This window comes from Cuculus canorus, chromosome 3, assembly GCF_017976375.1.
Source record: "Cuculus canorus isolate bCucCan1 chromosome 3, bCucCan1.pri, whole genome shotgun sequence".
Lineage (NCBI taxonomy): Eukaryota > Metazoa > Chordata > Aves > Cuculiformes > Cuculidae > Cuculus > Cuculus canorus.
This window is the reverse complement of record NC_071403.1, coordinates 77,363,093-77,377,009: the sequence shown is the minus strand read 5'-3', so window position 1 is coordinate 77,377,009 and position 13,917 is coordinate 77,363,093. Positions and strand designations below refer to the sequence as shown.

Below are 13,917 nucleotides of genomic sequence, written 5' to 3'. Positions count from 1 at the left end.
TTGAAGTAAATAAGGCATAAACTTTCTCCTCATTGTCAAACTACCACCTTTTAAAATACCAAGTGATACTATGGAAGCATATGCTTAATTTTTACTCTTTGTTTTTGATAGAATGCCAGGGGATTTTTTTTCTTTTTATAGGAATAAAAGAGTTTAGAATATGATTTTGAGTCACTCGGGAAAAAAAACTACTGAAGTGGGAAACTGATGTAAGATTTTCTCATCTTACCTTACTCGAAGAACAATGAAGGAGCCATCCTTCATTCCAAGTGCTAACTGTGATCCATCAGGACTGAAAGAGACACTCCGCACTGCTTCTTCCATATTACAACGAGCTATCAAGGCATGGTCAGCAAGACTCCATAATCTGCAACAAAAGACAGCAGCGGATTTTTCCTGATTGCACAATATTTCAGTATCATCAAGAGTAAAAATAAAAAGCCTAACTCAATTGTTAAAGGCTTGTTTGCATGTACACCTTATATTAAGATTTTAGAACACGCTGAGTTACTTTCCAACCATGGAGTGAAGATAAATTTGTTGACCTGAGCTTATGGACTTACAGAAATTCAGTTTTTAACTCAAAACTCCTTATCAATCTAGAAGAGAAAGGCTATGTACAGTCACTGCCTGAATCATTACACGAACACAGAATTTTCCAATGGTGGCACCAAATGTCTTAGCAAATAATATCAAATGAAGCTTTCAGATGCCTTGAAGTGAAGTTTCAGGTTCAAATTTCTTTCAAAATAAAGGAGTCTTTACTGTTCTCAGTTTCAGCAGGGATGGTACTTCAGACCTGAGCACAGATCCATGACAGCAGAAAACAGGAAGAAGCTAAAGTATATAATCATTTGACATTATGTCTGACAGAATTACCCTAGATGAATAATTAAAAACCCCATGGTTTCTGTAGACAGAAAGAGTCAATGCAGATCAGACTGAAATTTTCACTGAAAATGAAAGCAATACTTGGAGAACATAAATATTCCAACTATGGGGAAAATTTTGTCATAACCCTGAATGGACTGGTAGACAAAATCGCATATGTATTTGCAAAATTACATAATTTTAAATAAAAAGAATCTACTGATAAAATATTCCTTAAGATAGAGAAACGTAAACGATGCACCTCTATTTTTAAGGAATGGAGGGGGTTTTCCAGATCACTACAAGCTGGTTAATCACATCTCAGCAGCATGCAAGATTTAGAAAAAAAAAAATTAAGGAGAAGAATAATTAAAAGTATGGAAGAAAATGCATAAAAGATCTCTTGGAGCAGAAAAATTAAGTCAGCAATACCAAACTATCGTTACATTGAGGATTGTGCTGTAAATGTACTGCATTTGTAAAATATTGATGAAATAGTAAAATATTTGAGTAGTAGCATACACAATTATTGGCTAAACTCAAGAAAATGATAACTTGTACAAGAACTGTAATGCGATACTGGATGAAGTTTTATAGAGAGCTTTGCAGAAAGAAACAACAGGGCTAGATGGGACATACTACTGAGATTTCTAGGTATGAGCTTTGAAATGGTAACTTTTAATATTTTCACTAAGGACATTGTACAAAAGATGAGAATGCTAATGAAATTTGCTATGGACAGCAAGCTGGGAGGCACTGTAAAGCCAGAGATGGATTTATCTTATTGGAAGAAACAAGTTTCTTGATGACGAAACAAATAAACATGGAATGAAATTTAATCAAAGTCCATACTTTCAGAGCCCTATGTCTAGCACTGTGCTGGAAGCTTGAAACATAAGTGGTACCAGCAAAAAGAAGTCAGATTTCACACTGGTTTTAATTTATAGAATGACTATGATCCATGAGTGAGTTGCAGACAGGAAAAAAAGATATCTGATCCTAAAAATGTATCCTGGGCACTGTTCCAGAAGGTACACAAAAACAACAGCACACAACACACAGACACCTCATCTGGCATGTTCTTTACAAGTTTTCTCAAGATATCGGAATAAAAACAGCAACAGATGCAGGGAAGGATTATTAGGACGATTAGGAGAAAGAAGACTGTATCACACTAAAGAAGACCAAAAGAGTTTAACTTTTATACCTTAGTGAAACAAGGACCAGGAAGGGACATTATTGCATGCAAAAATACATGAGTAGGATAAACGTCAAAGAATGAGAAAAAAGTTATGTTGAAGGACTGTATTGGCACTAGAATAAATAGTATAAACAGAACACTGAATATAGCCTGAAAAGAAGGAGGTTTCTGACCATCCCAGCAGCAGTAACATTTAGGTGCAGCCTTGAAGTAGAGTAACAGGAGAAACAAATAAAGATAGAGCTTGAGAAATTCCGTAAAAGGTTATAGAATTTGACTGCTTGCATTGAGAAAGAAACCCTTTTGCCCTTGTTAGGTAAACATTGTTAGGATGAGAGTAGAATAAACAACCCTGAATGATGCTGGTTTCCTCTTAGGCTTAGAGAATTCAAGGATAAGAAAGAACTTGAAAAAGCTTCTCTGTAGGAAAAATGGCAAGTACCATTTCCTAGTGAAAAGAAAATGAATGTGGAATGCTAAAACTGTTTTCAAAGACAAAAGAGAAGTAGATAAGATGCAAGACTTTTAGTGGCCTTGCTAGGGAAAAGCCATGAATCCAATGACTATAAAGAGTAAACCAGAAAGGATTTGGAAAGATTTTAAAGAAAACACCAGGATTAAATATGCCTCCAAAATATTATGTTCAAATGGTTCACTGTGAATAATACATTAGAAGTGTAACTGCAATTTATGACAATGTAAGAAGAATGGTTCAATTTTCTTCAGAAAGAAAATCTCAAACTAATGGAAGGGTAATTCCAAATATGAAGTTTTAAATTTTATAACAGTAATAAAACCCACAACACTTTGCACACATTCAGGCATTTGAATATACACGTGACAAAATAAAAGCCTGGCTTTGCTTAAGACAATAGAAGAAGTATCCCTTCTGGCAAAATCCTTCAGCCCGTAGATTTTGAAAATCTGGATAAATAACTATTTTCGTGTAAAAACTGTATTTTCAAATAAGGCAAAGATAGGTTTTTACCATTCTTTGGCAATTTTCTATGCATTTATTTAAATGACTGAGCTTAAACATTCCAAACAGGCTCATAAAATATTGTTTTATTAGTCAATATTCCAATCTTTTCTGTCATAGACCTGACAGGTAAGTTTATTTATTGGAGCACATACTGAATACAGCCTCCCAAGAGGCTTACTAGCAACCACTTTGTTTGCAGAAAAAGCCATAGCTGATGACAGAATATTTACTCCTGCTTTGTTTCATTCAATTGGCAGAACAATGCTCCACACACAAAAAATCAGAGATATAAATATTCTACTGGATTCATATAAAATCAGGTTCTAATCAATTTTCTTATAGGAATACAGAAAGAGATCACTCAAGAAGACGGACAGCGTAGTGGAGATGTTCTGCCAGAACAGCAGCTACTTGTGGTCCTGCAGCCAGATGTACAAACACTACATTACAAAAAGACATGTGTGAAGTCTACTGAACAAATGTAATATATAATTCTGTATGCCTCTCAGCATTCAGATGAGAGTGATGCTTTCTCCTGCTCCTATTGTAACAGACAGGAAGCAGGCAATATTGCCTAGCTGACATGCTATTGAATTTAAGATGTAGGAAATCTATATTTGGCTAGAGCCTTCTCTCAGCTGTGCTAGGGAAAAATCTACAGTAACACTCCTTAGTTCTACAGAGGTCCTTTTCATTTAGACATCTCACATTTATATAAGAATATCATTGGGCCCACTAAATACTTACTTGTAAAACTACTTAGATTTATATTATATAGCCACTACTCAAAATAATAGGATAATCAAATACTAAGAAAAAATACACAATGAACAGCAATACAGAAACATATTTTCAATGCAATTTAATTACTAAAAAAAAAATGTAGGAATACCCTTTTGTTTACTTTATTTTAATGAAAATATCTATGCAATTCACCGGAATTCCTCACATGAAGCCTCAGTATGTAAAAAAATAGCACTGTCTTCACTAGAATTCATATCCCATATTCTCTAGTGCCTAATCAGCTAAATGGATGTGTGATGTAGTGCAGCACAATATCTGTAAAGTTAACAAACACACATTTTATAGAACGGCAACGTTCAAAGGCATCAGTACTATAATAATTATAACAGCCACAATAATCATAAGAGCTCCACTTATTAAGGCTTTATATGCACAAAGAATGTACTTGCAGTGTCTTTCATAGAGGGGCATAAGTTTGTTCCAAGCACACTGTGAGTCAGCAGCACATTACCCAGATCCAAGTCAGAGCTGAATTACTATGCTAACCAAGAGGAGAGTCCAAGATAATAAATCCCAAGTTTTAGCATGGCTTATTAGCTTGAGAGCAGCACAATGCTAATCCCAGCTTTGCAGCTCTTGTTTCAAAACCGGCTTGCATCCTACTAGAATGAAGGCAGCGTGAATTTGTGCCTGTCTATAAAACTATGCAGACAAACCCAAGCAGAAGAGACCATCCGTGTGTTTTATAAACTGGAAGAATACTACTAATGTTTAGGAAACAGAGAGGCAATATGACTGTACTGAACAGCTGGCAGTTATGTTGGTTCCACAGTTTGGACTTCGATTATGGTTAGAAAGAGAGAAGGAACGGCAGGAATAGGAAACTGGTACAACAGAAATGATAGAAAGGAAAGAGAAAAAGAAATTCCAACTAACCAGCAAGCTTTGAGGCAGAGGTGAATCATAACATGAAATCTGAGGGAGCATAAATTAGAAGACGTATGTATGATAGGAAACTGATTTTTCCCATTGAAATATGGCCAAATGGTAAAATCCACATGTATGTTTCTGAAATAAGCCAACTATTAGTCCATAAAACTTGAAAAACTGCTTGGTAACTGCCTGGTATTGATTTGAAAATACACAATCAAATTATCTATATAAGATGAACAGCAGTGATCATTCATCTGGCATCGGGCTGGAGAAAAACCTGGTGGAGGGGTTAGAAACTAGGATAGCAGTGTCAGGAGAAACTGCTAAGGAGGACATTAAGAGTGCTGGAGCTTGGGAAATTAAGCTGTTATGGATCCCACTGCATGCACTGTTCTGTGTGGGATAGGACCTCAGGGCAAGGGCAGAACCACAGTCTGAGGGAAGACTCAGGACTCTGCCATAGCAAAACCTGATCTCCCAAAAATCTTTATGTGTATGGGGGTACATCCACTTCAGTGAGAATCTTAGTTTAACCTCCAAACATTACTATAAAGTCTCACTAAGCATATTAAAAATGCTGGTTTTTCAGAGGCTTATCAATTTGTCTAATTTTAACAGAGACAGGAAGACACATCCTTGGCTTTGTCACAACTTCACAAATTGGTATACAAAGATTCAAATCTCTCTACAAAGGCTCAAGGCACAAGCGCTACAAGTAAACGTCTGAAGAATCTTGTTCACTGAGGTAAACTAGTGTATTTCCACTAATCTCATTTTCTGGCATTTTAACTGAATTGGTTTTAGATTACATTTCCTAAATACTCATGGCTGAGTCAGACATCTGCTGTGTAAAACATTGGCCAAAGGTGTTTATGTTTTAGGCTTGTTGAACATTATTAACAGAAGAGAAGTACAAGGTGACCATTCTACCTTTAGATACCTACACCTGATGTTCAGAACAGTAAGTAACTAATACTTAAAGCAGAGTATTTATATCCAGCATGTTTTGAACATAAATTCTGATTACTTTTAGGTGATGTGTGGAGCCCAGATATGATGTCTGAAGAGAAAAAAGCAAAGCCACTAAGAAAAATATGGGAAAAAATTGTTGTCTTAATGGAGTCTTAACATAAAGCCAGAAAATAAATAAATTGCAAATATGTCAAATTGACTCTGGTTAAAAATGATGAGTAGATGAATGAATAGATAAAAAATAAATAAAATCTAGCCTTACCGTACAGATCGGTCATCGCTGCCTGTGACTGCTAAAGGCTTCTTTGGGTGGACTGCCAGGGCCCAGAGCTCCCCTTCACAATGACCCTGCATAATCAGCATGGGTTTATCTCTTTCTCTTACTAGCACCTCAAATATTTCACTGTCCTGTGTCCCTGCTAAAAGTCTATCCGCTTTCCAACAGACACTTCGGATGGACAAACCTGACAGGGGACAGAATAATCTTTGATTAATGACAATGATGAGACGCAGTGATAGTCAGTACAGTGAAGATTAATGCTTCAAGAGTTATTTTGTAAGGGTTGTTATGCTTTGACACTGAAGTCTTATAAAACATCATAGCTAATTAAATCTCAAAACAGTTCTGTTGAATTATCTCCATTTGACAGAAAAACAATCCTGGAAAAATGCTGAGTAGGTAACATTTCTGCTGCCAGTTTCTTAAAGGATCAAGCTCTTATGCTTTGAGTATACCCTGGGAATTTATTTTAAAAAACAATTTAATTTCACATGATTTAAGCATTTACATTTTAGATTAACCAAGGTTTCTGTGACTGAAGATGATGTTTTTCTTTTTTTTTTAATACTTGGCTTTTTTGCACATTTAAATAAAATGTTCAATAACATTTGAATGGTGAATTTAAATAGGTTTTGCCCATTCTTCTCCATTTCAGTCCCAACTGATTATTAAAAAAAAAAAAAAAACAAGCCAAAGAGCCCCCTAAAACCCCAAACCAGTAGAATCTTGCTTTGCATAACTTTTAGAAAGCTTGATCACAAATATGATCCTAACTTTGCAGCTGGAATTGTACTAACCATAAGCTTAAGAATACTCTCTTAACAGGCTGAGCACTTTGATCGCATTCTCTTGTTGACTGCCTCCAGAGTTAGTATTTTCTCTTCCAGAATATGAAAATTAAAGTTTGGATAACAGGTCTAGATGCTGCGAGATGTGAATGAGTAAAAAATACACGTCATGTAGTCAAGGTCAGCTACGTCATTATTTTAACATCTTTTGGAACCAAATACACAATGCAATTAACTCCTGGTCACATAAATGAAATATATTGTAGGGGTTTTGTGTCACCTATTGAGTAGGGCAAATTTGTCTTCATTTATTGCCTTGTCCATTTCCAGCACTCTTTAATTTTCATTAAGTCATTTATGACTTAGCTAAGTTTCTAACTGAAGTTACAACTTACATTTTCTTGATACACATCAAAGGCCACACAAGGAATGAAGTTCAGATGTTAAGTGGAAAAGGGGTATTGTTATGTTTTAGAATACAAAGTACATGCAGCCTTTGTTGTGGGAAAAGAAATGTTTCCTGCGCAGTACTGCATGTAAAGAAAGATATCCATTATCAGATTTGTTTACTAACATACTTACATATTTAAATATAAAAGCCAAGCCTAAAATCAGATTGTTACTGATGATACATCTTATCTAGACAGTGTTTGTACTGTTCAGCACAGGATGACTGATAAATCTGTGTGCTGGGGGTAAAGGGAAGATCTTCCTGGCACCCTTGAAAAACATTTTAAGTTTGATAGCTGATGCTTTTGCAAACTGCTTTGGGGAAAATGTAATTGGAAAGGAGGCACAGGAAGGCCCTAGGTAGGCAGTTAAGGCTACTATCATTGCTAGAAGTTACACATGTGCTTAAACACAGTTTGACATAACTGAAAGTGTAACACAATTTCCACAGTCTGTTAGTAGTAAGCACTAAATGGAAGAGAGCATCAGTGGATGACAGATCAGACAGAAACAGCAGAAAAGGATAGAGACATGACAGGAACACGGCAGGCAAGACTTCTAACACATAGAAAGATCACAGAGAGAGAAGAAACCCTGAAACAGGAAAAAGATAAAACACTTCTAAAATGATGGTGACAGGGTATAAGTGCATGCTTGGATGTTATGACCTGCAGTCACCCCCACCAAGGTCCTATGGTTTTATTGTTTTAGTCAGACCCACCGCACTTTTCACAGATACACCATGATGTCTTTTTACATAGTCTCAATGATTATGCTCATGGGCACACCACCTTTGACTAAGCTTTAATAAAATCTTGGAGGCTTGCTTAGGCCCGTTTCTTGCCATCAAATTAGGCAATGTTCTTATTCTGACAAGCAAACTTAAACCTGAAGGATTTAAAGGGTTTGAAGACAAGATTTGGACAGTATTCTACTTTAAGTTTTCAGAAATCAATTTATGAGTTTTTAAAAATTAGTCATCATTTACACACAATTCTAAATGACGAACTAATTCACTTTCTGAAAATGATTTTCTTTACTACTTTTGCCGAGCAATAAGATAGCAAACCCCTCTATTGACTGTGTTTTAGCCATATAGCTCCTGCTACAGTGTCTGGTTCTACTTAGCTTCTCTCATCTATGTGTTCTGTATCCTGTAGCATTTAGGAGATGGTGGAAACAATGGCATTGAGTTAGAACCACTCCATAGCATGTCTGATGAAAATTCACCTTCAGTACGTCCTTTATTGATTTAACTTCCATCAAGACAAAACTCTCTTCTCAGGCAACCTGTAGAAGCATAACTAGGTGCTTTCTGCAGGCAAGGTACTACAAAAAGCCATCTTTATGAGCACATTAGAGCTCTGTAATCTAAGTTTTAATTTTGAAGTAATAATTTCCCACAGACTATAAGTACAGTCAATCAAAAGCAGCAGACGTCATCTAAAGTCTGTTTTGCATTGAGTGTGGACATGTCCCAGGCAGTGGTAAGAGAGAACAAAAAATGTTTCTACTCTGGTCTCACAAATATGCAGGGAAAAGCTCCCTCGCAGAATCACTTCACAAAGAACCATGGAGGTTGGAGATGCGCGTTTCATCTGTGAGCATTGCTTTCACTGTGTCACCTTTCATATACGTTATTCTGAATTTTGTTATGAATGGACTACCTGCAAGACAGGTATTAGCCAGAACGATTTGTCTAACCCCCATATACGGCCTTATTTCTCCAAAATTTTTAGAAAGATCAAAAATCCTGTAAACTGTCACAAGGTACTGCTGTTGTTTTTGGAAATTAATGTAAATAAATGTACATGCTGGCTACAAAACACTAGGTAAATCCAGAACTACAAAGCAAAGCAATGACTGCTTGGGTATATTTGACAACTATTTTGAGGCCTATATTCCATGAATTTACAGTACATTATGGCAAACTGGTGGAGCAGTGTTCATCTAAGGCTGCTTGCAGTCTGCTTGTTGAGCTTAGATACTGCAAACCTGTCCATTTCAAAATATTAGAATCATCAGCTGATTTGGTTTAAGCAAGATGAAAAATGAACAGAACAAGTCTGTTACTATATTACAAGCCAAAATATCCGTAATTAAGAAAGAGCATTTTATTCTTCTTAGTGGTCTCTTGACTATTCAATGGTAATTTTAATAGGAAAAGTTGGTCTGAGAATATAAGTTAAGAAGGAGAAGAAATTAACACTAATCATTACAAGGATGGCTGCTAAAAGTGTGTGAAGCCTACTTCAGGCCAGCAAACAGAGTGCTGTACTCTCAATCCAATTGGCCCCATAGAATTCCCAGAAGACTAAGATTTTGATAAAGTATGCATTATGACCTATGGAGGCTATAAGTGCTCTGAGAGTCTAATAAAATAAAGTGATGACTAAGCTCATAGGAAGCATGATTAGATTCAACAAATATGATGCTCAAGAATTTAATAACATTCTCTCTGTTAAACATGCCAAGTGCTACGATTCCAAATGAACTTAATGGAGTGCTCAGTTGCTCAGCATTTGAATATCAGGTCCCATGAATCTCAATAAATTAACTGAACTGCAGTTAATTAATTAAGTTAAAGATCAGCTAAATTAATTCTCTTATCTTTTTGTGTTTAATTTCTACTTCTTTTATTTGCATGGTGGGGAGCAGCAACTGTAAGCATCTGTCTGTTTATACCATGAAACATGGAAAACTCTTCAGGCTACATCAGGCTACGTCATTGTCAGAGGAAAAAAGGGAATAGAGATCTCAAAATTAAATACAGTCATTAAGTAAAAAAAAAGTCGGCAGTATGCAGAAACATTTATGCTTCAAATTAAATTGTGTCATAATCCATTATGTAGCTCTGTGAAAAGCCATTAAAGTAAAAGCTCATTACCTTTGTATCCTTGTTCAGTCTCCCTGAGATCAATTTTAGTAATTGGTTTGAAATCAGTGTCCCATAACCGAATGCAACCATCTCTCCCTCCAGTGGCAAAACCTTCCTCACAAGCATACATACTAAATATTCCAGCCTGTTAACCAATAGTATAACAGGTTATAATGTTCTTTACAAGTGATTTAAACACACAAAGAAAATGTTCTTAAACACTCTTATTAAAGGCTAGAAATTGGTAGGCAGTAAAATGTTGTCCAACCAGAAAGCAAACCAGCAAACAGAGGGAACACTTTTATTTCAAGTGCTCCCACTTTAGTGATTGTGTAGAAATTGTGGTACAAATATCACAGCCTGATTACAGAACTTTACATTTGGGTTAGGTAATATTATTACAAGAAGTATTAAATAAATAATGGAACACTTAAAATAAATAGTTGCCCAGAATAAACAAAACCAAGCAAATAGCAATACAAATATTCTTACAGGTGCGGAGATGATTGAGACATTCTTTCATGGATGCAGTTCAGACATCATTTGGAATCTAACAGGAACTGAAAGAGTGTCAATTCATTCTCTTTGTTGAAAGACAAGTTTCTACTACAGTTTGAGTTTCTTTTTCATTTTAGACAATGTGTCATTACCGATGACAGTGCTGTACTATTGGAATGGCTCATGGAATGCCTGCTGATTTATATTTTGTTAGGAAAGCCTCTCAATTAAGAGACAAGCTGAACTGCATGGAAACTAATACAATGAAGTGAAGACCTGTTTTCAAAGTGGCCTTGTTCGATATCTTAATAAATTAATATTTCTACTAATTAATTACATAGAGATTAGAAATTTGGCAAAAGAATGCATATTAGCTATGGCAAACCCCATAATTTATAAGGATGAAACAGAACACATTATATAGAAAGAGATTGTATTTCATCATTCTAATGAATTCAAGTAGAATTCTGCAAACAAAATTCTGCAAATATACTACAGGAGTTTACTGTTGGCCAAAAATATTTCCATGTTACTGGAGTTGCACAAACCCCAAACCTGGCAATAATACAGTAGTTCTGCAGGTAAGATGTCCCACTAACCTCAGTCTGACTGCTTTCATAAATTAAGGATTACTTCTATAAATAATGATTGTTCCCTGAACACTTAGATCTAATTTGAAAAGCTACTGTCAGTCTTGATGCACTGCCAACACAGCTGTTTCTTCCAATCTCCCAAAATTAGTTAAGTTTGCAGTGCTCTTTCTAGAAAGGTTCTAGAAAAAAAACTATATCGACAACTGTTAGATTTCACATCACTCTTCAAAATGCTTGTTTCTTTCTGTTCAAAATCCCCATGCCAGAATGCCATTAGCCACAATCACATTCAAAAGAGTAGTTCTCAAATATATTTGAAAGAAAATATGAAAATCCTACTGTGGCTTTACTGCAGCAACAAGAGAGACATAAATTTATCATATTAGTGTGGTTAGAAATCTAACACTATTTTATACACTCCCCTTTCTCTCTGTAATTATATGTGCTCTAAGTAGAGGTGAAGGGTGAGCTATGAAGCCAAAAATAGTAAACTGTCTTTGGAATATGGTCAGAGTGAAATTCAGAAGTTAAAGAGGGTTACTCCACATTGAAGTTTCTATGAAGAGTCAGTCTTCAGTGTTGGGAAATGTAGTGGTAAATTTCTATTTAAATAAGATCACTTGGTTACCAACAGTTTTTAAGTAAAGTGATGATAACTGAAGTTACTCAGACCTGTGAAACTTTACATTAAGAAACCTCACTCTAGATTTAGTCTGATGGGTTAAATCCATGCTATAAATATCAGCAGTTCTGTCAGTTGCCAGTTCAGCAGCAAGCATCTGTTGACAACATGTAAACAAAGCATAAGAGTACATATAAGTTCTTAATTGACGAACACTCTTTGACATTCTTCTGACCTAAACCAGAAGAAAATCTTTATACATAAGCTTTCGAGAAGTCTTTCAATTCAATAAACAGTTCATTGCAAAAACACGACTTACACTATGTGCTCCTTGAATTGTGCGGACTAAGTTTAACCCTTTCCAAACGTAGATGTCTCCATTTAAAGCACCAGAGTACGTGATATCTTCTTTTGCACATGCTAAACAAAGAATAGTTTGGAGATCTCCTGTTTTACCAAATATTCCTCTCTTTGCTGTCAGTGCATTTCCACACAATGTCCAAAACTGTGAAATAGAAATGGCAGACAAGGAAAAATTTCTGCAAAATTTCTGTTTTTTCATGTTAGCATGCAGACTTCACAGATGTACATCCTTACAGAATAGTGGCTGGACAGACCACCTAAATGACTCCTGCAGTCTTATCAGAATGCCCATTACTCAAAAATATTGCTTACTAACCAAAGAAATCCCCAGGCAAACACAAAACAAAAGGATCAATTTGTTTGAGAAAACCAGGCACAATTCTGACCCACTATTGCTACTCTACCCCATCTCATTATCTCACTACCTTATCATGTTTTTCTGGGTGATACCTGTCAATACCAATGTGTACTTTTTAAAGTCAGGAATGTTCCATTTTTTCTGGTCTGCAAAGCTTAAAATACAGCTAAATTTCTGAAGAAATTGAATACTTTATCTTAAAGAATCTATGTGCCTGGAGTAGACATTTCCAGCCTTTTCCAGTGCACTGAAAGGGGTGCATCCCTCAGATACAGTTACTTTTACTGAGAAACCATCTGTTGGTTGGCGACCGCAAATGCTTGTATGTGAAGCAACTCTCTGAATATGAAGGGTACACTAAGTGTGGAATGGTGACTTTCTTGACTTCTACACAGAGTAACTTTCTGCAAAAAAAGGATGCAAGACTGACAAGGGAAGAGAAAAAGTCAAAACACCACAAAGATTGTCTTAGAAGTGTGTCTTTAGTGGTGGGCTAGAAATGTAATATTCTTTCTTATTTAATCATTTCAGTGTCTTTTAAACATGATTTTATAAAGCAGAGAGGACAGTTAGTGCAATCAAGGATCAGATCTTCCTAGGAAGGTAAAGAGAATTTCAATTAGATGTTTAAGAGAAATGCTGAAATATCCAGGCTTGCCAGCTCTTAGATTTTCTGGACACAAGCAGAAACAAAACAGTAAATGTGGTGTAGAACAGTCCTGAATGGACTTGCCAGCTCAAGTCTTTATTAGTTGAGGAATCTGTGCTCTGCAGTCTATTGCACACTGGAGAGAGACTTTCAGAGATTGGACAGGAATGTTGAAGTGTCTGACATAGATGCATAGTGTCTATCTCATTCCCACTTTATATGCCTACATATTTTCATGGCTATAAGCCAGATTTTTTTTTAGGTCTTTCTCCTTGTATATGCTCCTATAAATTCCTATAAAGCTGAATTCCAGAAAATACATGGATCAAGGATTTCTCAGATCCTTCTTTATTTCTCATTCAATAATTTTTCCCTTTGTCTCTTAACATAAACCAAGTCATGAGAAGGCAGTGGGAGTACTACCCCCAGGGCTTTCGTTCTGTGAGTAAAACATACTGTCCTCACTTTTGGTGACAAGAGCAAAAGAGCAGGTAGCAGCATTAGGAAATGGGTGGAGGGAGGTCCTGAGCTCAGCGTGGGCTTCCTTAGCTCCTAGGCTTTACCACAGCTTTTAATATCTACCCAGCCAAAGGAGCTAATAGAACAGAAATGCTAAAGGAATAAATGGCACTATTCCCAAGTATTAGTCCCAATTCTCAAAATGATACAGTAACTTCAGAGCTGTTCTTTTCCTTCCTTGAAAGTTAATTATCACATTCCCACAGCCTTACCCTGA

General features: G+C 36.0%; 1 protein-coding gene across 8 annotated transcripts in view; it reads right to left on the bottom strand.

The window, feature by feature from the left end:
- Positions 1–13,917, bottom strand: part of EML6 (EMAP like 6) — a 120,229-nt gene that overhangs the window by 60,410 nt on the left and 45,902 nt on the right. For 7 of the 8 annotated variants that reach the window (XR_008449163.1, XR_008449164.1, XR_008449166.1 and 4 more), the window contains exons 5-8: positions 12,131–12,316; positions 10,108–10,243; positions 5,965–6,166; positions 230–367 (exon numbers count right to left, since the gene is read on the bottom strand). Coding sequence is in view for 4 of the 8 variants with exons in the window: in XM_054062880.1 (XP_053918855.1) it covers positions 230–367; positions 5,965–6,166; positions 10,108–10,243; positions 12,131–12,316 (662 nt within the window). In the remaining 4 variants the exon portion in view is untranslated. Of the gene's footprint in view, positions 1–229; positions 368–5,964; positions 6,167–10,107; positions 10,244–10,590; positions 10,640–12,130; positions 12,317–13,917 lie in introns of those variants that run through there. The other variant, XM_054062883.1, reaches the window with a different exon arrangement.